Raw genomic sequence first — 26,613 nt, 5'->3', positions numbered from 1 at the left:
TTATGTTAATCACTTATTGATGCTGTTTTTCTATGAATAAGTCAATAAGTAATTTATTCCATTGAAATATCATTGATGTATTATAGAAAAGTGATTTATCTTTTTATAAATGACAAAAGGCACATCTGCCTCATTTTTGCTGTGGTATCATGATACTACTCAGAACCGTGATACTTTCACTGGTATCATACCGTGGGTCCCAATTTTGGTACCGTGACAACACTAGATGTCACAACCNCGTGATACTTTCACTGGTATCATACCGTGGGTCCCAATTTTGGTACCGTGACAACACTAGATGTCACAACCATTCCATTCGGAGTTGCGCAGTGAAGCGGCTCTGGTGCCACTTAAAAAAGTGTTCCCCCACTTCTAATTCTACAAATTAAGCACTGGTTATAGTACAGCGGGATCCCCCAACCATCGCTTATATTTATAGTTTTTTCGGTCTTAAATTCCATTCAAGGTGGCATTAAAAAGGTATTAAAAAGTCTTAAATTTAACTTACTGAAACCTGCAGATACCCTGCTATTATTTCAGTCACTGTGGCTGTTCACGTCCCAGATGAAATGTTATTGTAGTATAGTAAAAAGTGTACGGCTGTGACAGGAGAAGACAAAAAGAAAATCAAACATGCTAGACTTTCTGTCGGGACTTTGTAAGGCTACCCAGACGAGGCATCGGTTGTCGTCTACCTATGACACACTGCATGAGATAAAATGACGGATTATCACGTACGACACTCATTGTCTTTCACGATCTGAGCCGACACCGTACGAAGCTGCCTCGTGCTATAATTTGGCTGATATCATGTAGTGTGAACCAGGCATAAGAATAGTGTTCGTCAGTTTAACATGTATTTATTCACATTAGATGGTTGTTATACAAATGGTCATTTGGGAGGTGAAGTGTTTTTTAACAATTAATGAAATGACTAGGTTTAATGTAAACTGAGTGGTGTAGGTTTCAGACATGGTAGCATTTTAACCGGATGACAAACTCAGAGGAGGCATAAGATGTGCTTTTATGTAAAATGTGGCTGTATTTCTTTTTTTGTGCTAATTTTGACGACTGTATGAAGCTCATTATCACATATATATCTCATTGCACCCTCTCCGTTGACTTATTTTATCTAAATGTCACATCTACCAGAACAAAAAACCTGATTATGACACCAGAATAATAAAACTTGTCCATTTGTGACATCATATGATGTGACAATTACAAGAACATTATTTGAACAGCATTTTTTTTAATCACATAAAATATGTGTTAACTTCTCATTATTGTCAGAATCCTCCCAGAGGCATCATTATTTTCTTCTAAACCCTGTGCTTTAACACTGCGTGTTTTAATTAGGGTTGTGTTTTGTGCTCTTGCCATGGCGTTAGCACTTGAGGGCTCAAGAGTCCTCTCGTCCTCTTGTACCACGGCCAGTGATGAACATGAAGAAGCTCCTTCATGCAGAGAGTAATTAAGATTCTGATTATCCTCATGTTGTATTGAAAATGAAAAATATGAAAGAGGAAAAACAACACAGGGAGGATTTATCTTCCGTGGACAACAGCTATGCGTGTCTTATCTTGTTGTTTATATTTTTACATTGTTTCAAGGTTATATTACATCCCTGCACACACCTTTGATTTGCTCATAGTTAGACACAAACAGCTGTGTGGGTCTTCTGTTTGTCATCTGAGCTCTCTCTTATTGTGAAAGTCATTTACAAAACAAACTGCAGCAAATCTTCTCCATAAAACATCTTAGAAATCATATCTAATAGGAGCGGCCGGGGTATTATGTGACATTGTGGAACTACGTGTGTAATATGCTGATTTTCCTTTGAAAGGAGCTGCTAATGACTCGGCTTGTCTTCTTTCACTGTGGAGGAGAAATCATTCAATAATTTATTGTCTGGTAAAAACAACAAGCGTAATCATTTGATCTGTACTTACAGCCTCTGGGGTTTTTGACTACTAGAGGCGCTGTTTTGATTGCTTCAAATGGTACCTAACCATGCGGATAGTTTATTTGTCCAGAGACTAGATGCATAAAAGTCTGTCGATTCATGACTAAAACTGTGTACGCACAAAGGCAGAAATGCACAAACTAGGGCGGTCAAACTAACACATTGATTTTTGATTAATTAATCACAGAAAAAATAAAGCTGAAAACAAAAATAATGCTGGTTAATCACGTTCCGTGGTGCCCTTTGACCCTGTGCGTCATTGAAGACCACAGTGGCTTTGTCACATGATGGAGGCAGACCAAATGACGCCGCTTGGCCCCATGAATGGAATATTTACATTTACAGATGAACTGTCGATAGGACCATCTTTCTATGCAATTTCTGCAGTAAGGAATTTCATACCATCGGAGTACTTCAAGCCTGGAATATCACCTTGACGCGAGGCATTTATCAGGGAACCTGGAGGTCTGAGCTAACGCAGCCTCTGATGCTAGCGCTACTGTATGACTTATGTAGAAGAAAAACACTCTACTCCACTTTCACTGCTGAGCAAGTTGACACTAAACATTTTTCATCAAGCCACACTCGCCCAGGCGTTTAGACAGTCTGGGTGGTAGAGGACAGGGGGAAAACTGTGTCCAAAATCCAGCAGCTTTCACATCTGCCAAAATACATACATACACATTCTTTTGGTCAGATTTATAAAGCTGTGTGTGTGCCAGATTCTGTTTTATAAATCTCCATCATTGTGGCTCTGGGCGCAGGTGCACGACCAATATTTCTTGTGCCCCTCCACCATTCATTAACCTGTCAATGAGAAATATGGTAAGGAAAGTGTAATTTCAGTGTGTGGCACTGGTGAGGTTCCCCAACGGTATCAGAGCAGCTGTCATTTTGCACAGCTGTGGGTATTTGTCGTCAAAAATGTTACCCTGGCACTCCTGTACAAGAGTCTAGAACAGTCCTCATATTAAAGTGGACAGGATTAGCCTGTCTGCTCTCCTACATTGCAAATTTTAATCCATATAGACTGGTGCGACGATGATCAATGCAGAAGCTTACAGCAATAAATATATATATCAATGAGGTGTAATGAATGCAGTCAAAACAGAATTAATCAAACATAGTCAGTCAGTTCTTTCCCTATCTTAAAAACTAATTAATCACATTTCTTCAAACCCTCATTGTGATGAAATCTCAGTCATCATTTCTATTAAGTGTCAGAGGGATGATCAATGATTCATTCATATTGTTCATTTGGAAACTGACAGAGTGCTTCACAGGATAACATTGAATGATCATGACAGGGAGATGAATGTACATAAAAATAATAATGATACGTAACACTGAAATTATTTAAAGTTATCTTCACAAACGTGCATTTTATTAGCATTTTACAGAATGCTGTGTGAACTGCAAAAATAATGATACAATAATTGAGATTGGCAACAGCCTAAAAACACTGAGCGAGAGGGACATGGATTAAGAGAGGAACGGTAGGGGGCTGCAGAGATTGCTTGTGCATAGAGCCCAGAATTTGGTGCTGCGCCCCCTACGTTTGTCCTGATTGAAATGTGTGGGGCCGTTGCAGCACATTTGCCCTTGTTGACCACTTTACTAACCAGAGGGGAAAAAACTATCAATCACAACAATACATTTTTTTGAATTGCTGAACAAATCTGAGATATGGGTGGTGATTTAGAAAAGTCTGAAACCGGTCGTGTTTATTGTGTTTGTTGTAATGCTAATTGAAATAAGGGAATATTTCTGTGGTTTGACTGACCTAACAGAAAGAGGATTTTCGTGCCAATGTGGAGGTGGTATCGTTTTTCCTGTATTGCTAAATCACATTTTATTAGTGCAGGCAGTCCTATGTTTCTGCCACGGTTCACAGATATTAAATATTCACACGTTAGTATTTGGCGGATGTGTTCATTCTCAATGTTTCTTTACAGGCCAGCAATGCTTTGGATGACATGAGGTTATGTTTAATTATAAAAAAACACACTTGGTTATGGTTAGGAAAAGATTACGTTCTGCCTTGTGGTGACAATCATGGCTGCAAATGCTGCCTAATTTGAACAAAAAAAAGATTTGGTTGTTAAATCAAGGCTAGAAATGCCGCCAGTCTCGAGCTAGAAAACACCTGCTCTTGATGGCACAACCATGGCTGTAAAAGCCACCAGTGCCTCGCTAAAAAATACCTGTATTTGTTGGCACAATTGCTGCTGTAAAAGCCGCCAATGACTTGCTAAAAACCAACCAGTCTTGTTGTTTGTGGGTCTCAAACAGTGATCTGCAGCTCGGCAGCCATCTCGCCTAGCACAGGCTGTTCTTCTAAAAAGTTTGTATGTTTTCCCACAAAAAGTATTGCACCCGAATTTGTACATATCCCACAAAATCATGAGCCTGTGATTCGTGCATAATCCACTTATGCGTGGAAGGCTGCGATCGCGTGACCAATATGCTGACAGGAGTAAGCAAGGAAGTAGTCCTGAGTGGTCTTGTAAGGAGGCAGGTTTGGGTGGTGGATTTGTCACAAAACCACAGACTTTCCCCCAAGTCTTTCCCCAGGAGACGCACATTGGAAACCATGTATACTTTGAGTGAACTGAGATGTGCTAACATGATGACGTAGCATTGGTAACAAGTTGTCACAAGCTTTCAGCTGTTCCAGGTGAAATATCCATCTGTAAACAATCCAAAAAATGGAGTCTGGTTTGAAAGAAATCTTCTCTTGATGTGCTGCACCAAGTTTTGTTTTATAGATACATTTAATTATTGACACATGACGTTTTCCCATAGTTTCATCCAGACTTTTATGAATATAAGCCAAATTACTCTTTACAATTCCTCTAAATTATGCATTTGTGTTTTGCACATCATGCCAGGGCTTCATATACTTGTGTTGATTATGCTCTTTCTATCCCAGTTTACTCTCTTTTTATGTGTAATGTAAAGTCCACTTCTCTGATGTGCGCCCATGTGCTTTTGTTTGTTCGAAAACAGAATGTGACTAAGTGGTGTACAACGCATTAACACTGAGCCTTTCCCCCCACCTCCTGATGGAACATAAAACGGTGTGAACCTGACCTTTTGGCCCCAATTTCTGTTGGCTCTGATAATGGATCATGGCCTTAAATTTAGTGAGTCAAACCACTACCAGGTACCATTTGTCTCATATTGATTGGATCCTGGAGTTTAACCTTTAGGTTCCCTTAACCTGCTCCATTAATGGCAAATGTCTCTGAGCTTCTGCAATCGTATTGACAGAGCAATTCAGATTTCCTGACAATGCAGACAGTAGTGGAGGAGTTGGTGTTGGATCATTAACTGTCAATCAGTCGGAGATGGGGGGCACATAAAACAGTATGTAATTTCAATGTACAATCATTGACATTTACAGAATGAAAGAAAATAGGTGAGATAATTGTCTCTATATCTACCATTGAAGACAGACAGTTGCCTGCAGGTAATTCACACACTATAGACTGGGTTAGGGGTTACAGTTTTATATTATGTTTTAGTGGTAACAAAGTATTTGGGGTAATATTATTTCATAAGACAGTCTCGTTTTTATTTGAAAAGAATATGTATAAACGTGCACATTGGAATGACAAAAGTGAAAAGTCTTTGGCGATTAGACCCCATTGAGATGTGTGATTTAAGGAGGGTGATGAATCCACAGTCGATTAAGGAACCCCCGGGGGTCTAGACGCTGGTGGTGGCAGAGGTGGTAGATAGGATAAGATGAGAAGAGGATGTGGAGAAGATGGAAAAGTGCTGATGATCTGGATGAGTGGAAGAATGAGCCTTTGTTGAGCTTGTCCTTGACTCTGGATACGATGTCTGAAGGTGAACGCGATGAGGGAGGGCGCGACAATTCTGCCTAAAATGACGGTTGACAGCAGCAGAAAAGAGAGCAGCTTTATGATTTTGCAGTAGCATCCTGATTGGCTGATAGAGATTGTTGTGAAGTTTGATTGGATAACTAGAAGAGTTATTAGTTAGAGCTGATTAGAGGAAGCAGTGGGAGTGGAAGGGAGAATTTTGTGAATGGTGAGCACAAAGAAAGTCTTACTGATTGAACTTACGCTGAGCTTCATTTCATTTACAGTGTCACGTACCACGTTACCACCCGAATATTATATATATATATATATATATATATATATATATATATATATATATAATATTTATATATAAAAACATATCTCATAATTATCAGACTCTGATCCTCTGCCTGACCCTCCCTGTTCCCAAAGCTAATTGTTCATTTAAAAAGGTCTAGGCTATTTAATCATTGTTTATCATTGTTTTCATTTAAATACAGAGTAATAACCACAGTATGTGAATGCATAAATGGGTCACGCCTGCAGCACTGGATTTGAAATGACCTGTAATAAACTGGAGCTTCTGTGAAACAACATGACCCTCATCCATTTAAAACGAACATTCATTCTTCTGAGGTCATTTTATTGAAAGTAAGGCAAAAGTAGTACAATAAGAGGGTAATATTGTAAAGTAACTTATTACTTTCACTGCTAACCCTGCTAGTAGATGTCTTGATGAGGTATTCACTTGGTAATCAATATCAGTAATCATTACGACTAGTGCAAACATGCCTGTCAGGAACGAGCTGTTTGCTTTGCCATCATTTCCCTTTTTGTTTGAGTCAGTAACTTCGATCAGCAAAATGTTACCTACTTATGGAGTGGGTCCTCTTCCACAGAGTGCTGTGTTGTTCTACAGTAGCTCAGAATAGACAAACCAAACACTGGCTCTACATAAGGCCATTTGCATTTTGCATCGGCCACTGTAGCTCTCCTACACACACGGGAAGTTCAGTTCCGTAACCTCACTGCTAGATGCCACAAAATCCTACACACTAGACCAGAGTCATCAACTACATTTGTCCAAGAGCCAGATTTTTTTAAGCAGGCACTGTGGGGGCCAGACTTTCAAATAAAAATATATAAATAAATATATTTAGACCAAATATGTAGGGCTGAGATTCGAATCATCAGTCGGAGTCCCCGCCATCAACTGAGATAGCTTCAAATCAAGCACTCTTTGGTACAGACAGCTGTGGACTTCAGACTGTATATAAAGATGGACGACATGACCACTCCTCACAAGTGGAGCTCAAACGTTCCAATCGGCCCCTGGTGGCTGGCTGCAGTACAGATCATAAAGCCAGTATACCAATGTCGCGCTCTAAAACTTTAAAACATCTCTGGCATTGTGTTGTGTAATCAAACTGCACATTTTAGAGTGGCCTGTTATTGTGACCATCATAAGACACACCTGTTTATTAATTATGCTGTTGAATCAGCATCTTGATGTGCCACATCTGTCAGGTGGATGGATCATCTTGGAAAAGAAGTGCTCACTAAGATTTGCAACCAAAATTTGAGAGATATATATTTATTGAGTGCAAGAAAAAACCTGTGAAAAATGAAAGCAAACCCAAAAGTGCTGTGTTTACATTTTTGTTCAGTGTAAAAGCAGGAATTGGTTTCAGCTTCACCTTTCCAATCTGTACTGTGCAACCAGCAGAACCCGACTCAAACCACAGTCTGCCAGCATTTTTTTTTTTTTTTGTTTTGTATTCTCAATAAATCGAGTCTCCTCACAAACTAAGCGGCCCTGGAATTTTGGTATGCTCAAACAGCCACTACAAAATGATAGATGGATTTATAAGGTACCCACGGGTCAAACATAGCCTGGAAATCCAGACCCAAATCTAGAAAGATTTAGGGTCTGGCTATGAGTAATGCAAATGGCCCAACTTGGGGGGCGGCACCAAGCATGCATTTGTAAATATCACTGCACGCAATTGGATAACACTACGACCAATCAGAACAATACATGGGGTGCTGTATCCAGAGCGCTACCAACGGAGCTAACTGGTAGATTAGACTCTTGCCGTATCCAGTCGGCAAAACAGCAAAAACGTCCTTCTTGCAAAGGAAAGATTCAAGCGCCGTCTTCTGTTCCTCTTTCAGAGAAAAAGCCAAGTCTAACTTGTTCATTGTAGCGGCCAAAGCCGTTTCAAACAACTGGTGTTCCTTGTTCATTGTAGCGGCCAAAGCCGTTTCAAACAACTGGTGTTCATCTGTCTTGCAATGTTTACTGACTGATTCCGGACTTCGTCGTCGCAGCGCTGTCGTCATCTGTTTAGCTCGCCTCTGGCCCGCCTACATCAGATACACCGATGTGATTGGTGCAGCTCGGTTTCCTGGGCATGGGTAATGAGCATCATTACTGATTGCCAGAGTGACTTGCTGAGCAAATTCAAATTGTGCTCTCGCGAGAACTCTGGATTTCCAGGGTAGATCAAACCCATGTTTGGGGTTGATAAATTATTCCTAGTAAGATTATTTCCATCTCAGCTGTTTTTGGGGTCGCTTCAATATAAGAGGAAAATTAATTGCTAAATTTAATAAATTATCATAACCTATGTTTTCATTAACACTTTCCCGGCCAGATATTATTTTTAAGTTGCCAGTCACCGCCAGCCTTTTCGATCATATTCACTGATCTTTCCAGACCCACAAAAAGTTTGTTCTATGAATATGTAAACAACATGAAACTAAAGAAGACCTTCTGTTTTTAAACACCCAAAAAAACCATTTAATTCTATCTTATTCTGTGTCTTTAATATACAACAATAAAATCAGTTTCACATTTACATTTTTTTCCCACATTTCCTTACACCAGTTAGAATTGTATAAATGAAAATATTAATAATTATGAAAAGCAGAACACGTTGCCACGCTCAGTGATCACTCAGTGTTCTGTCGTCTCCGTCTCCTCTGTGGTCGTCTTGTCCATGTGTCACTGTCACAGTCATGGAGATCCCAAACTGGTTTGCTTCTTCATCCAAAATCAGATTCAGAATGTTGATCAAAACAGGAATTGTCGGAGTCTCTGGCATTTTCGTGTAGTTTATAAGCTGCTACATCGTCTTCCGGTTTCCAGCGTTGGGTCATAAATGATGGAAAATCTCATCAATGGTGGGCAAAGACTTAATATTTTGTGGGCTGTATGGAAAGCTTTGATGGGCCGAATGTCGCCTGTGTGCCGCTAGTTGACAATCGCTGCACTGCACCTTTAAATGACTTGTTTGTTTCCATCATTTCTCTTTTTGTCTAAGTCAGTAGTTTCAATCAGAAAACTGAAGTCCTTTGGATTAAATACATGTATGCATATGTTGTGAGCTGAAACATAAAAACAAACAAACACTAAGAGGGAGAAAATCAACCGTTCCAATCCAACCAATCAGGACCAATAAATGTTTCAGTTAGGATACACATGCTGTGGAACACTGAAGAAAAATGGCTGTTTCTTTTTTGCAATATACTATATACAGTATGCAAATGTACACACACACACACACACACACACACACACACACACACACACAAACAGGTCAAATGTGTGTTCAGGTCATTCAGTTCACTCTGTAATGCATCGTGAATGTTATATTTGATCCTCAGTTTTGCTGTGTATTTGTTGACACATTTGTTTGCACTCCACGCTGGTACATGACTCAGGGTTAATTAGATACCAGTCAATCATCCTTTAGACAGAAAACACACATTGGTTGTAGGGTGAGGGATGGTCACAGTCACAAACAATAATAATTAAACGTATTTATTGCTGTCTCTCTCGCAGGTCTCGCTCTGCTCTTTGCAAATTGAATCCCCACTTTGTGCTTGTTGATATCACCTGCGGTGACCTCCTGACTTGATTGTTAAAACCCGCTCGAGCGCGAGACAAGAAGATTGATAGCACTTTCAGACATGAAAGTGCTATCAATCTTCTCCTAAAGATGTAGACTTCATCACATGCTTTAGCCTACGGGTATCATCTGACTCTCCGACTGTCTGCCAGGATCTTCCATTAGACCCACGCAGGTTTCATCAGGACCCTGGACCAGTTTGCCTTCGAGCTTCCCTCCATGAGCAGGTGAATTGGCCTGATGAGAACAACAAAACATCAGTCTGTGGAGGTGGAGTAGCTTGTGTCGGGAGGTGCGCTGGAAGATGAAATATATGAAAGGGTTGTATACGGTGGAGCTCTTAGCAAAGAGGCACGGTAACAAGGTGACGATTGGAGTCATGTGGGCCTGCTCCTTGGAGTGAAACATGCTCCAGAAGCTGACAGCCACATAGGGGGTCCAGGCAAGAAGGAAACCTGAACTGATCATCACAGCCATCTGGAATAACAAGAGCAGATGAAAGAGCATCAGAGGAGCAGGGAGAGATAAAGACAATAAAACAAAGGGGTGTGTGCATGGGTGGAGTGTAAGACAGTGGGCTCAGATGTGCAAAGGAGACCCCGTGTCCTACAAAGGAGCAAGACACACAGGCTTTGTGGTGGTTTTGCCTCTTTTGTTGTTGTTGTTGCATCTCTTTGTACTCATTAGGGGATCATGCCTTTGATCTTGTGCGTCATGTGTATCAGTCTGTCCACAGCTAATCTTGCAAACTAATTGACCTATCAGCCTAATCATTTGTGTGTGCATTTATAACTATGATCAAGGACGTCTTGAGGTTGTGGTGATTCCCAATTGTTGCTAAACCTGTTTTATTGACTGGTTAATACCATCATCGACTGCTGACTCCTCACTCCCAATAACCATCTTGTAGGGGCCAGAAAACTGGCCTTCAGTCCCTGAAATGGATCAAAGATTTTTTAGGTTTCATAAATACCGTAATTCCGTGAATACCGTAAAAGATAAATAAATAAATAATTCTCAGTTACTTCATATCTATTTTTTTTACATACAGTGCCTGTTAGTAGGAAAATTCGATCTGCTCTGTGCAACACTCTGCAGCTCCGTTATTGATAGATGAGGCTTGTATTTTATTAGCTTCTGGGGCACTTCAGAAATGCGCTGTGGCACGTCTCCTGGAATTACACGTAATCAGCATGGGTGGCCGCCTGGCAGGGATCTGCACTTTACCAAGTGCACTTTTCTAGTTTTACCTGGTTGTGTAGTTATTTTGTGTCTCTTTGCAGTGTCCTTTGCATCTTTTTGTGGCCATTTTGAGTCTCTTCCTTGTCAGTAAGTGTTTAGCCCCAGACACACCAAATTTACGTCAGAGAACTAGCAGCGATGAGAGCCCCCTGCTGCGTCGCCTCACATTGCCTTGTGCTGAGCTAAACTGCCATTAGGGTGATTTCATTCTCCAATGGGCTTCACTTTCGCCGACGCCAATTCAATATGCTGAGTCAGCGGGATAAAAGCCGATTTGCGCCGACAAGGGCCAACAGCGTGGGACACAAAGCACCATCGAGGGTGGCTGATGCTCACAGACAGCCCAGCTTTAAACGACGGCCAACCATCATCGTGGTGTGTCAGTGCCTTTACTTTGAGTAACATTTTGCAGGTGAAGGCCAGGGGGGCCCTGACACTTTGGGCCCCTGGGTCTGTGCCTGGTAGGTCTGTTCAGTAATCCGTCCATGGGCATGTGGAATTTAGTAAAATAAATGAGAGGGGTCGGGAAGAGAAGAGGAGGGGATTTTCTTTTAATGAGCCACCTACTGATCTGAGAAATCATTTAAAATAATAGTTTGACCTTTTTGGATTGTACATGTATTTGCTCTCTTGCTGAGTGTTAGATGAGAAGAACATCAATACCACTTATTTTATCGCTGTACACTTAACATGAGGCCAACACCAGCTGCCAGCTGCTTAGCACATAGGCAGGAAACAGGAGGAAACCACCTGCCTGGTTCTGTCCATGAGCAACAAAAATCACCTTTAAACATTATTTTGTTGCAACGAAGCAACAGTCAACAGTCATTTAAATACTGGAGTGATATAATTACTGCGCTGATTTTGTTTAATGTTAATCTGCAGTAACAGATCAGCCTTCCCGCACAACTAATGGTGAGAGGTATCATCAGCAATCATTGTGTTACCATAGTGATATGAGGGTATGACAAAAAAGCAGGCATCTGTCTGGCAGGTGATCTAGATGAGGTCAGGTGAAAAGCCCATTTATTTTTTCCATAAGGGATTTGACTGTGTAAGGAATAAAAACAGGAAATGATTTGTGATGAGATGCAAAGGAGCGGGTTTATTAGCATTCCTCCTTTATTAGCAGTTTCCACCTCTCAAGTCCCTATTGCAATCCCTATTTATAGTTAATAAATTCCTACTTTGAATATTATCTATATTCCATCCTCTTGATAAGGAATATTTAGGCACAGGAAAAATAAAATAAGAGAGTTCTTTCTGAAAATATTATACATGTTAGAAAATACTGGCTTGGGCGTGCCCCTCCGTCACTCCTTTTTGGACTAAAATCCATGTCATTCTTGAAGCTGTTTTTCTAACCAAAATAACCTTTGGTTTTGAACTGATGTACCTGATTAGACTTGAGGAACTCGAATGGAGATAAAAGGATAAATATCTAAGAATATTACTGGTGGCATGTAAGAAATCCCTAACCAAGAAATGGCTGACAAAAGAAACACCTAGTATTGACGAATGGATTGACTTGGTACATGATATTTATGTAATGGAGAAAAAACCCAGGGGGAAATTTTTATTGAGAACTGGACGAAATGGTTATCCATCCATCCATCCATTTTCATCTGCTTATCCTGTGCCAGGTCGTGGGGGCAGCAGGCCGAGCAAAGCACCCCAGACGTCCCTCTCCCCAGCAACACTTTCCAGCTTTCCAGCTCCTCCTGGGGGACCCCAAGGCATTCCCAGGCCAGATGAGATATGTAATCCCTCCGGCATGTTCTGGGTCTGCCTCTGGGCCCCCTACCAGTGGGACGTGCCCGGAACACCTCCACCTCTACTCCGAACGTCCGAGCTCCTTACCCTATCTCTAAGGCTGAGCCCAGCCACCGCACGTAGGAAACTCATTTCCACCGCTTCTATCTGCAATCTCATTCTTTCAGTCACTACCCAGAGTTCATGACCATAGGTGAGGGTTGGGACGTAGATGGACCAGTAAATTGAAAACTTTGCTTTCCGGCTCAGCTCTCTCCCACCACGACAGACCGGCGCAGCGCCCACATCAATGCAGAAGCCGTACCGACCCGCCGACCCATTTCACAGTCCATTCTACCCTCACTCATGAACAAGACCCCAAGATACTTGAACTCCCTCACTTGAGGCAGTAACTCTTCCCCAAACCATAACCATGGTTAGATATGTCTCAAACATTAGAACTGATTTTGTACGAGTACGAGAAACACATTTTGGTGTAATTATTACCCCCCCACTGTCTCTACATGTATATCTTGATTCAGCATCCTTGTTAGCACAATCTATTTGGTGTGAATTTTATCTATGTTATTACTCGTAAAACTTTATTTTAATCAAAATTAAATCCAAGCCTATGAGGCACTGGAGCCATGCTGAACATAAACAGTCCCACACTATATAAAAACTATACTACTAACATTAGAGCACATTGCATTAGCACGTTTGCGAAGTTCCACCAGCTCTGTTAACTCTTTCAGTCTGATAAATACAAGCATCTCTGTTAAATGCCACAATCATTTAAACACAAGCTTAATATCCGTCACAAATGTACCTCTCAGTCTGAACCAGCTAGCTGGCTCGGCAGTTACTGCTCACCACTGTGAGTGTGTGTTTTATGCTAACTTTAGCTGCTATTAGCTGCTGAACGAAAGTCTGCAGACAGAGCAGATTGAAAGATGACTTTTGTACTGGTTTCTACAGGTCTAATGATAGTAGTAGAAGTATTGACTTCTCCCTCATGAAGATTTTGTTGCACCTACAGTAGTTGTCGTCAACTTGAGTTATCTTTACTTATTTGTCTTGACCGCATTGTCTCTACTATGTGTTTGTGCGTCTGTGTGTGCATAAAAGTGGCGCAGCCTCCTAGATGCAGCATGATAATGAATGACACCAAAAAGTAAGCAAGTAAGCTAATGTCTGTGAAGATTCTCAGTCATCCAGGTCATGGTAATCATAAGTGCTACATCATAGGCAACTGGACTTGCTTGAGTTTCTTGAAGACGTTTCACCTCTCATCCAAGAGGCTTCTTCAGTTTTAACAGACTGGTGCGGAGTCGCAGGCTTTAAACTCACTTGACCCACCCGAATGCACAAGATTGGCGGGTGGGTCAATGACTCACACGTTAATATGTCTGTAAGGGTTCACACCCACACAGAGTTTAAGCTTGTGACTCTGCACCAGTACATTAGAACTGAAGAAGCCTCTTGGATGAGAGGTGAAATGTCTTCGAGAAATTCAAGCAAGTCCAGTTGCATACCATATAGCACTTAAGAAGTAAGCTAAAGTGTTCACACCAGGCGTGAATAAAACAATCCCCACATGTGCATTACATGTAAAGTCAATGTAAAGACGCAAATAGACAAGAACACCCGCCGGGTGGGGCATTGGACGTGACGCGAATGACACGAAATAAGTGAATCAAGTGGAGTGAAAGAAGTGAGTAGCGTGATTTCGCATCATAACCTTTTCCGTGTGAGCTGAAAAATCTAAATTTCAGCGACCAATTTGCAATTCAGCCATTTCCCGCACCTACAAAACGAGTCAACACAATATATTCTAGTGTTAAAACTTATGCGAGTAAAGGCTTTTGCACACTGAGTCTGTTTTATTCGGATGTGTTTTTTTAATCAGTCATCTGAAAAACAATCATTATGCACAGAAACCTTGCACACTGATTCTGATGCGTTTTATTGTTCTATTGGCAATACGTGACAAAATGGAAAGACACATTTCCTCCTGTGCCTCTCTCCACTGGAGTTACCTTTTTGACTGTCATCACTCCCTCCCTATCTTTCATTTGGCACCGTAGCAGCATGAAGGGGCGGAACTGTCCTCCCTCTCTTCCTCCACATCCTCCTCTTCATCACCATCCACCTGAATATTACTATCTAACCTGTTGAAAGTGAGCTATCTGAGTCATGAAATAATCCTCTGCGCCCTGTTCCTCTGTCTTGTAGCGGCTGAGTCCCGCCACCACATTTTCTTCTCTGATTCTTGGTCAAACGTCTTTGAATGCTCCTGACAGATGTGAAAAACGCAGAAAATTGAAACTGTTCCGCAAATTTTAAAGACAGACGTTTCAGACTCAGTGTACAAATGTGATTGATACATTATGAAGTTGTACTTATTTTTAGATGTGCGACAATTTTAGACAAAAAAAAAACGGACTCAGTGTGCAAAGGTCTTAACGCGATGTAAAAATTCATATTGTGTTTGGTGTAAACATAACAGTTACTGATAAAAGAGCCGGTAATGTCGGAGCTTCTCAACACTGCAGTCTTTAATGGTTTAGCGCCGGGCCCTGTTTACTACTGGTGAGATTAACAGGGTTAACACTTCACACACCTGCTTGAAAAAGCATATATGAAAAGATTGATCTCGGATTTTATGTATCAATATCGAGTCATTCAAATGTAGATCGAGTTGAATCGGATGAATCGATTATTTTAATCCAGCCCTACAAAACACAGGGAGACGGTAATTTTAACACACGACATAACCATGTTTCTTTTCCTAAACCTAACCGACATAACTTTACGTTAAGTACGTCAAGACATTCATGTCATCCAAACCGCTGTATGAGGATACGGTGCCATCTATACCACCAGCTCTCTAAAAACTGATTTCCCTTTAACTGAGTGGCTTGTACTTATCTGTTATGAATTAGACTGTTTCTGCAGTGAGTCTGATTTGTATAGAAAGAGGCCAATTTGTGCCAACTATATGAATGTAACCTAATTTGAATTAGTGCAAAAAGCACAGGACGACATAGATGCTGTTTGCTTGGCAGTGCAGTTAGTCCTGCTGAGATCAGAGTGAAACAGTACACTTATGGAACATATAATACATTGAAACTACCATGAGTGGCCTGTGGAGAAAAGTGATTTTCTGTATTCAGGTGGCCTGCTGTTCTATAATGGAAACGCAGGCTTTCAGACAACCAAGCAAGACTAATAAATCCACATGTCTGATCAGTGGAACACGTTGAATCCAGCTCTAGCTGACTGATTCATAATTAATTGGAACCTTCCTGGGGAACAAGTATGCATTTCTGTGAGAAAGTGAATGTTACAGGAACAAACAAGCATCCAAACACACACACTAGGGCACACATGTTCAGCAGCCATGTCCGCAGGGCATTTGCCACTACACAAACAAATCTGTTGTGTTCACAGGAACCCAGATGTGTAAAGGTGATGACCAGTTGCCGACCTGCATGCTCCGTCGAGCACAATCGGCAGATCAGGGACACACTTTCCCCTATTTGTCACCACCCGCCTTCAGTATCCTGCGGAGTCACACCTCCTGCAGCATGGAGTTTAACCACACGTAGATTTACAATCAAACTCAACAGAATTACAACCATTGGCTTCATTTTCTGATCTGCTGCAAAGACGCTTTCAAATTCAAATCACTGCACGCACATTGACACGTTCATGAATATGCACGTACACACCAACGAGGCCAAACGCACACACGTGGAGGTACAATTTAAAGATAAGGTGTACACCAGGGACCTATAGATCACGAGACAATCAACAATCCACCAATCACCTCACACTGAAGCGGATTCACATATCAATGAAGTGATAAGAGAGGGATTTCAGCTTGTCTTTCAAGAGGGATCACTCTTTATCTCCTTCATTCCTAATCTATAATGGAGTGTTTTCAGTACTAGCACAGTGTTGGTAATTAGTAAAGGTGAAATCGCCAACCATAATACCCACTGTCTACCACTTTTTATTTATAAGAGGTGTGAGAGGAATAGATTAAAGAAGCAACAGATAGGATTCAGGTTTTTTTTTTTAGCTTGGGGCCACCTAGCATCAGCTGTGTTGCTCACACTGTCGCAACGACCAAATTGACCGTGGGGATCAGAGATAATCAATAAAATGTAGGCTGTAAAGCCACCAGTATACCTCTATGTATATGTAGAATGAGAGGGTGTGTGGACACAGTCTCGATTCAAGAATAAACGGTACCGTATGGAAACCATGCGGCCGGTTGGAGCTCAAATTGAATGGGAAACAAAGTCCAGTGTTCACTTAGCTGGACATAACTTAGCTGGGCGATGTCCGTGGATAGCTGCCTCCGTGAGAAGTGAACAGAAGGAAGGGAGGGGGGTATCACTCTCCGAGGGCTGCCGTAGAATGGCAACGAGGATGTCAGCTGACCAACACTCGCTACCCGCTCCCTGGTTGCGGCGATTTGCGATGCTGGCCAGCTAGGAATGAACTAGCAGCCAGTACAGTACAGTCCTCTCTGGTCTAGCTAACATTTAGCCGTGTTACTTACTGATCCATTAGAAAGAAAGCTAGCTGGACATGGGTTTTGAAGCCTCTTTGGTCACGGAGCTCCCTCCATCTCTTGAACACCTGACTGAGGTTTACTCTTGTTTTTCCTCTTTTATCACTCTCCTTTTTGCTCTTCTTTGCCTCCTCAGACAGAGGAGCTCCTTTTCTTTTGCTTTTGCCTCCTCAGACAGAGGAGCTCCTTTTCTTTTGCTAGACCATTTTTCACTTGTCTCCAAACTTTGTTCGTCTGCCATTGTGCTCCTGACTCAACTATCTCATGCCCAGCTCCTCATAAGGACCAGCTCCAGTCCCTGATTGGCTGACCGACCAGTTTCGCATTAAATGACGCATTTCCTGCCGTAAAGCAGATTTTTTTCCATGAAATTTCGGCACCGGTGGCAGAAAGTTATTACAAAGTTTGCAAAGCCACTAAGTAACCTATGTAAACACTGATAGTCTGATTTTACTGTGGCCACAACCCTGTGCAACCCACATTATTTTCATAATGATATATTTAGGAGAAGATGCTATCTGTTGCCTTTTTAAAGGAAAAGTCTGGCAATGTTCAATATTTCTCTAATTAACAACAATCAACACTGAGTTTATTCTCCTTTCCAGTATTACGTGTGTAGCTGCATATAGATAGAACTTCAATAGACCTCTGTCGTAATTCAAAATCTATTAACCCCTTAAAACCATAATAACTAGAGCAGCCATTGCTTTTGCAGCAGGAAGCTAAGGTTTTTCTCTTCCCCTTCATTGCGTCATTACTTAATGTTATTTTACCTTACGTGCCATGCAAATGTAATATTTTGCTATAATTCCGCTGTAATTTCCCGTGAAAATTTCCCCGTGAAATCATTGTTTGCATAATCCTATATATAGAAGCCTTGGCAGAAAGCTAGAAGCCAGCTAATAACGAGCCAAGCTAAATTAATGCAAATAAGCCAGCGTGTTCTCAACTACGGTTTGGAGCCAGTAAGCTGTCACTGAGAGAGGTAACATGCAAATATCTGCTGGCTAGAGCATATCTCCCGAAATTCTGGCCGTTGGCTTATCGTCATTAGACTTATGGCTGATGGGTTTTGAGATGATATTGATGGAGACTTGAAACCAGGGACTAAGGTGATAAATCAAGTACGACGTTGGGTAATTTTCTCAAAGACTTCTGTACAGTCTGACGTCTCCTTGCAGCAGTAGAGTCGCCCCCTGCTGGCCATTAGAAGGATTGAAGGTTTAAACCACTTCCGCACTGGCTTCCCCTCTCAGAGCCAGTGATAACCCTTTGGTGTGTATAGTATTTAACAGCTGTTTCGAATGCAGCTCAGCCAATCATGAGCAAAGACTGAAAATATCAGTTTTATAAAAGTAAAATTTGGTACAGGTTATTTCCCTTTTTTGGACAGAGCCAGGCTAGCTTTAGGGTAAAGTATGTGTCTGCTGGCTCTAGCTTTATATAGACACATGGTGGTGGTGTCTTCTCTAAATCTTAGCAAGAAAGTGAGTAATTTCCTAAAGTGTTTAAATAACCCGTTACAGGTTTACATTCTCAGTTAGCTTCACAGAGAGGGTAGGGAAATCACACAGTTTGGGGAGACAGAACAAAAATGGTGAAAATGATCTGTAGAATATCTCGAAGACATGAAAAATATACCAATACTTACTTTTTACTTAACTCTTGTTTCTGTTTCAAACTAAAAGCCCGCTAGTGTTTCTGTGGACAGAATCTCTCTATCTGTTAACACAAGGCTTTTGTTGTAAAATATTGATGTCCATAATCAATGGCAAACTTAATGTAGAAAGACAGGGCTGGCAGGCAGCAGCGCCGCAGCAACAATGCAGTCTGTATGAATACCAAACGTGGAGCAGCAGTTCAGAGAGTTCACTCTCATGCACAGATAGAGGTAGGCAGTGTAGTCCGAGCGTAAAGCATTGTTTGTGTTGGTGTTTTCATGGGATTTGTTGGTGTAATTGGATCTGTGTAGTGTGTGATTCCACTTTCCAAAAATCCAGTGATGTGAGTTCATTGGCTCACAGGAGACTTCTTTCAGAAGGTACACAGAGCTGGTACCTGACATAGCTTTACAACAGTGGAGGGTTATTGAGTTCAGTACTCGATGCAAATACAGCAAATGAGAATAAAGATATAAAATAATGCCGGCTGCATCCTTTGAGCATCCTTTCCCAGGGGCCTTCACATGCAAAGCTATATCTAATCTATATTTGTCTTGGTTGTGCTCCAAAAGCTGCTTCAAGTTAGAGAAGAAGGGCAATCAGAAGGCAGTGTGATTATCTACTGTGTACTAACCGAATCCACTCAGTGTTGATGGAAAGATCCTGTTTACAGTGAAATCACTTCTATGTCCACGCTACTCAAACAGACCTGCATGCCTGTCAAATGCTATGGTTTGCTCAGATATGGCCCGGAAATAGCTCTATTGACAAATGTTCCCTCATAGCGTGATGTCTGTAGATATACAGCTTTGTACGCAAATATCCAAAAGAACATAAAAAGGACCAGAGATCTACAGTGGTTTTTAAAAATATATCTTAATTTGACAGAACATAGAAAAGTGTAAAATGAACAGGGCTGCTGCAGAGAAATTTCTCACAGTGTGGTGAGTTTTTTCACAGGGAGTGCTGAATGATATGGAAAGTGAATTTACATGTCTGAGGGGACAGATTATAGTTCATATTGTGGTTGGCATTATATTGAGGAGTTCATTTGCAAAAATAGAAAGTTCCATTTTCATTATTTTTTTCTAAACCATGTTTTTGTGTGTGTGTGAACTGGTATGGTTGTTTTGATAAGATATCTCTAGTTCTGCTCTTTAGTTTTATAATTTTCATAAATCATGTTTTCTTTGTTTATGGTGCACTCAAATAAAGATCACTCAAACTGTTGGTTTATTCATTTTAAAAACGGCTCCTATCTGACTTTATGTTATAAAGGTGACATTTGTACTTGCTGTGATAAAAGCAAATCTTATTCAGGGCCAAGCTGATAATATTCAGATTTATTTTTAAATGTAACAATTAGAGTGTTGATACTACTGTTGAGACATACGTCTCTGCGACGGGGATAGCTGTGGCTCGAGACATTATGCTTTTGGATTGTCTCTCCGTCCATCTGTCCCATTCTTGTGAATGCAACATCTCAAGAATACCTTAAAAGGGATTTTTTCGAATTTGGCAGAAACGTCCACTTGTACTCATCGATGAATGATTAGATTTTAGTGGTCAGAGGTCACTTACCTGTTTTTGGCCATAACTCAAGAATTCTTACACTAATTATTACCTCTTTTCCATGGAAACTACCACTTGGATGCTGTTTTTTTAAATGTGGAAAATAGGCGATAGACTATAGAGTGTACACGGCTCTGCAGTTGACAAGTATGCATTTCTTTTCTGGTCTGTTACGTTCAATTTCACAGATGAGCCGGAAAACAGGTTAGTAAACTGCAAAAAGCAGCATGGAGGCCAGTAAAATTGTGGTTGCTTCTTTTTTTGTATCTGTTACTTATTCAGTCTCCATTTCAAATTTGGTACTGAATAATTTTGAACGATGTTTGAGCGCTGCTAAGGTGGAGACGGACAGTATTTTGTGGAAGCCTGTTGTTGCATTTCGCCGGTAAAGGGGATAAAATTAACGCGTTCACCCGGGTGTTATGTTTTCATTACTGGCGTTAGGAGCCGATTGAAACTGAAGACAATAAAACCCGTGACTACTGCAGAGTCATTTGTCCGGTTGTGAATGTCAATCATAACCTTTCCCATTAAATACAAAAGCCAGATGTTGGTGGGTGTCAGTATTTTTTTTGTGTAGTGGGAAAGGGCCGCATGACACGTTTTCACAGAAATGGCTAATACGATAAAATGAAAAGGTGACCACATTTTGTAATAATAATAATAATACATTGGATTTATATAGCACTTTTCAGGATACTCAAAGATGCTTTACAGAGAACAACAACAGCAATCCAAAAAAAAAAAAAATCCATAGGGAGGTAGAGAGGGAAACAGTGCAGAAAGGACGAAGTACACTGATTTAAGAGGTTGTTGGCAGTTTTGAAAATGTGTGTATTGAGGGTTTTCATGGAGGTGGAGAGTGAGGAGGGGGTTAGCATCATCAGACCTGAGCGTGTGCTGGTGGAGGAGCTCAGACAGGTAGGGGGGAGCTTTGTAAGTGATGATGAGGAGTTTGAATGGGATATGTTGGGGGATGGGGAGCCAGTGGAGGTTGTGAAGGAGTGGGGGGTGTTGTGGTCACGGGTGCGGGAGTGTGTGAGAAGACGAGCAGCTGAGTTCTGGATATACTGTAGTTTCTTGAGTGTTATGGCTGACAAACTGTAGAGGAGACTGTTGCAGTAGTCCGGTCTGGAAGTGATGAATGCGTGGATGAGTCTCTGCAACTGACGAGGAGAGAGATGGACGGAGGCGGGTGATGTTTCTGAGATGGAAGAAAGCTGTTTTGGTGATGTGTTTGATGTGTTGGTCAAAGGAGAGGGTTTAATCAAAGATGACACCAAGGTTACGGAGATGGGGGGGGGGGAGCACAGTGCAACCATCAATGGAGAGGGAGAGGCTTTGTGTGGATAGTGATAAGAGATCCAAAAGGTCAAAGGTCAACTTCACTGTGACGTCACAATGTTCTGCAAAAACACTTTTCTGTCCATCACTCAGCATCATATCTCAGGAACAGAGGGGGTATGTGAAGCATCCTTTTTTTTTTAGAATTTGTCGCCTCTTTGCAGCAGCAAAAGAAGTTCTGCAACTTAACACACACATCCACCGTGTTTAATTAGGGTATAGGACTAATGCCTTTTAATCATTATCTGCATTTCACATATTATGTTGTATAATTTCTTGTCTTGAAAACTGAGGGGACGGTGTCAATACAGAATCGATTGTCTTATTATAAGACAATCAATACTGTACACCAGGGGTCTTCAGCTGTATCCAAAGGCCATAATTTTTCCAAGCAGACACTGTCAGGGCCAGACCTTCAAAAAATAAGAAATAAAACTAATATATTTAGACCTTATTAGCCTATATGTTTAATTAGTAATTATTTAATAATGTGATAACAATTTTAAATAATAAGATAAATAAATAAAATGAAATGTTAAATATGAGCCTGTAAAAATTTTTATAAAAAATGAGATGTTTAATGAGAGCATTAAGTTTGTCCCCATTCGTGCATGAAGATGTTTGGCTGGGTCCAGACCTTTGGATGCAACCACTCCACCGAGTTCACTGGGACTGGGACATACTGTATATAGTCCACTTTCTGCTCTGCTTTGAGGCTGTTGCTCATGTGTTTTCTATTTACTACCAGCCAGATCTATCACCACACTTTGAACCTCCAAGCTAGCAAACTACACGTTACAAGCGCCTTTTAATGTGATATGTCAGCATCCAGCTCAGTGGCCTTAAAAAAATGTTGGAATTGTACATTTCTGAAACCATGAGTATGTCACAGTTGTGCATTTCATATATATGACGTAGTTTAGATTGAAAGTATATAGGCTGAGGTTCTCATCTGGAGCACACCACTGCTTTAGACCAACAAAAGTGGGTGTTAACAAGAGTTCTGGACATTTCCAGCCATGTTTGTAGCGACCAAACAGGTGTTCTCCTAACCCTTACCAAATTAATTTTTGTTCCCAGACCTAAATACACATGAACCACAATGTTGACAACATTAAATTGAAAATTGAAACATATCGCTACATATGAAACATACAACCATAGCATGTGGTTTGCAAAAAACGTATAATGCTAATATTTATTCGGGTGATTCTGTTGCAGCATCCTGGGCTAAGCACCACCAAAGACGACTGTGATTCATTTGAAGAAATACAAACAACGCAGAGCATTTTATTCCTTAAATGTGTAATTATGATGGTTTCAGCCAAACCTTTCTCCAGCTGGCACAGCACTAAAGTGTACTGTACTCTCATACTGTTCAGGCTGTTAGCACCACTAGCTGCTAGTAGCCACCTCTGTTGAGAGCCATGTGAAGACAACCCTGGCTCAGACTCTTAATCATAGATACGCTCTGAATGTTGCCTACAGTTCTATCCTCCTGAAAGTGACTGAATGTGGCACAGCTCCATCTGAAATATTTTTAACCTCTGGTCTTATACTCACAAGAGTGATTTTCTTCTCAACATTGCCGTATTGAAAGTCGTTGTTCTGGATGGCTTGGTAGGCCCTGTGCAGCTTCCAGGCAATACCAAAATAGGTGAAGAGGAGGACCACACAGGGGAGGAATGTGCAGAGTACAGACAGAGTCATGATGAAGGTGGAGTGGTTCAGGGACTCCCCATAGCCGGTCCAGTCTATTGAGCAGGCGAGTCCAAACGGCTCCGGCCCGTAGCTGCCCCAGCCCAGCAGAGGGAACAAGGCCCACAGGCTGGCATACAGCCAGATTGCACTGATCACAATACTGATGGTTCTCCTCTGGAACTTGATACCTGCACACAAACAGATTTTGATTAAATAATTTAGTATGTCAACTATATGGTGATGTTGTGATTTTTATAGATGTTACATTTGGCAGAAAAAGTTCTGTTCCTTGAGTGAAGGATCTGAGCAGTGATGAGGAATCTGGAAGAGCTAATCCTCACACAAACATGAACATTAGCTCTTAGTTAAATCAACAATACGGAAAGCTACGCACATAAGGAGGATGTTGTTGGAATGATGGAGGGGCTGTGGCAGCAAATGGTGTTTGCATGTGCGTATCAGCAGTGGCAGGTGTCAGGTTGTCGAACAAACAATGTCAATATCGGATGAATCCTTCTGGAATACACTTAATGCCAAGGCTTGTTTTTTTTTCATGTCAAGTGCCCATGTTGTTGTTTTTTTTAAACTTTGCACGCTACGATAACTGCCTGCCGTTTTACAGGGCTGTAGAGGGCTGGAGCCAATCCCTGCTGACATTGGGTGAGGCACACTCGAGAGAAGTTAAGAGGCAAAACCATCGATTGGACTGTGGGAGACAGCCGGAGGACAAAATGGGGAGCACATGCCAACTCCACATGGAAGGGCCCAAGCCAGACAGCAGGTAAGAGGATGATTATGGTTATGATAAATAATTTAAAGTGAATTGTAGTTGCAGGTCTTTGACCCTTACAGCTACTGCATTACAGGGATTCCCTAAAAACATTGTATTACCACCGACAAAGTGGTGGTATGTGACAACCTGGTATGAGAACGTGTTGAGTTTCTTGCGGTCCAGAGATGTTCACCGTGTCGTCACATTCGTCATTTTGTGTGTGTTCTGTGAGCAGCCTGTCCCCTACCGGTTTGTCTGCTCGAACTGAGTACTCTCATGGTTCTGGATCTTCTGCCTCCATGACTGCACCTCCTGCCTGCTCCTCCACAGTACCTTTGCCTGTTTAACTGAACTGTGTGTGGGTTCGGGCAAACATCACCACTTACTCACCTGTCATATAATGAAAGTTGCGAGCGACAGCATTTTCTGTTGAAAATACGTATTTTCTGAAAGCGTTGCCATAAATCAGGCCTAACTGTCCAAGACTTTATTTAGTAATTCACATGCGCATACCAGAGACTTCTTACCCAAGACACTAATGACATGAATTACCACCCTAGATATAGCTCAGAGCACTCGATCATCATAGATCAGAACATTATTTTCATACAAGAGGATGTTTGAGCTCTGTGGGTTTTTTCAGAGCCCATTGCAGAGCTGAATATGCATGCTGATTCATACCGTTATGTACTCAGGGTAATCAATTGTGGAAATAACCTTTGGTTCAGAGCTCCCCTGTGTGTTTATTGGCATCAGCATGCAACATGGCTCCTGACAGTGTACTTATAAATTGATATACATGTACAACCAGGAAATCATCTGCAGCAATCCAGCTGCCATTTCCCACCCAAAGTGCAAATTACAACAAACTTTTCTGCTGCTTTATTCCCTGTGGTGTCAATTATCATGACAGGCGCCTATGTAAGCTTTTTTATATTTAATTTTTACATATTTTTTCATACGTCCAACTACTGAAAGCTCATAAGGAAGCCTATCTCATCATGACACACTGCATATAATTAATAGCAACATACTATGAAAGTCAGCATATGTGTCCTCGGTGATCTAATGTATTCACTATCACATGTTTTTCTTCTTTTCCTTTCTTCTAATGTTTTTACTACTCTGTAAGATCAACCTGCCAAGGGACTACGGATGAAAATTAGCCTGGGGCTATAATCCGGCATAGTTACATGCAAATGTTCATTAATGTGCACTGTCCCTTCTAATTTAAATAAATAAATAAATAAATAAATCTTTACAAGAGTTAAAGGAATACTTCACCCAAAAAACAATTACTCATGCTGTGTTACCTTGAATTTGTGAAGAAAACTATTATTGCGTTATTGCATACATTACTATTTGAAACTGAAATGAGCTTATCTATGCTTTTTTTCAAATCCAGACTCCAACACTAAAGTTATTGAGCAAAAATGCATTACTGAACATACGAATGGAAAAATGAGACTTGGATTATACTGCACAAATTGCCTGAGACACAGGCACGCATCAGGGAAAACCACATCAGGGGACTCAAACGCTAATGAATAAAAGTAGGTCTTGAGCCTGGACTTAAAGGAGTCAATGGAGGGGGCATATCTGATTGGGAGGGGGATGCTGTTCCACAGTTTGGGGGCAGACACAGAAAAGGCACGAGCTTAAGTCTGGAGCGTGGGACAGCCAGGAGCCCTAGGTCAGCTGACCTGAGGGACCGGTTAGAGGGTCTGAGATCCAGGATTTGGCCAGACCATTAAGGGCTTTGAACACAAACAGGAGAACCTTAGAGTCAATTCTGAACTTCACCGGCAACCAGTGGAGAGAAGCCAAAACGGGTGTGATATGGTCTCTCCAAGGTCTCATGGGTTCCTATATCTGCAAACAGACCGAACAATACTACAGTATACAGTCTGTACAGTGATGTCTCTGTAAGATATGAGAGGGAGATACTGAATTTGGCAGTACAGTAATTTCCTGCAGCTAACATCCTTACAGAATTTTCCATACATACTGTATAACATGAGTTGGTGACAAGAACAAATGAACATCAGTGCAAATATCAGTTAAGGTATTAGTTGTTTCTATTATGCAGCAGACTATGATGTGCATAGACCTACTGCTTGCTTGGGATCCTATTGAAACCAACTGTCATAACAAGAATGAAGCCCTCAGAGAGTGGAGGGATGAAAGAAGACAGCAGTCCCCCCAAAAAAACAGGGCTTAAAGATTCGAAAGGAGGGTTAGTCAAACTATAGCAAATCCATAAATCCTGGT

General features: G+C 41.2%; 1 protein-coding gene across 1 annotated transcript in view; it reads right to left on the bottom strand.

Annotated features, from left to right (window-relative positions):
- Positions 1-9,824: 9,824 nt before the first annotated feature.
- Positions 9,825-26,613, bottom strand: part of opn8a (opsin 8, group member a) — a 36,834-nt gene continuing 20,045 nt past the window's right edge. The window contains exons 3-4 of the mRNA XM_050058697.1: positions 23,433-23,758; positions 9,825-10,190 (exon numbers count right to left, since the gene is read on the bottom strand). Coding sequence (XP_049914654.1) covers positions 9,825-10,190; positions 23,433-23,758 — 692 coding nt within the window. The remainder of the gene's footprint in view (positions 10,191-23,432; positions 23,759-26,613) is intronic.

The sequence above is a fragment of the Epinephelus moara genome, chromosome 12 (genome assembly GCF_006386435.1).
Source record: "Epinephelus moara isolate mb chromosome 12, YSFRI_EMoa_1.0, whole genome shotgun sequence".
Lineage (NCBI taxonomy): Eukaryota > Metazoa > Chordata > Actinopteri > Perciformes > Serranidae > Epinephelus > Epinephelus moara.
This window is presented reverse-complemented; position numbering and strand designations above follow the sequence as displayed.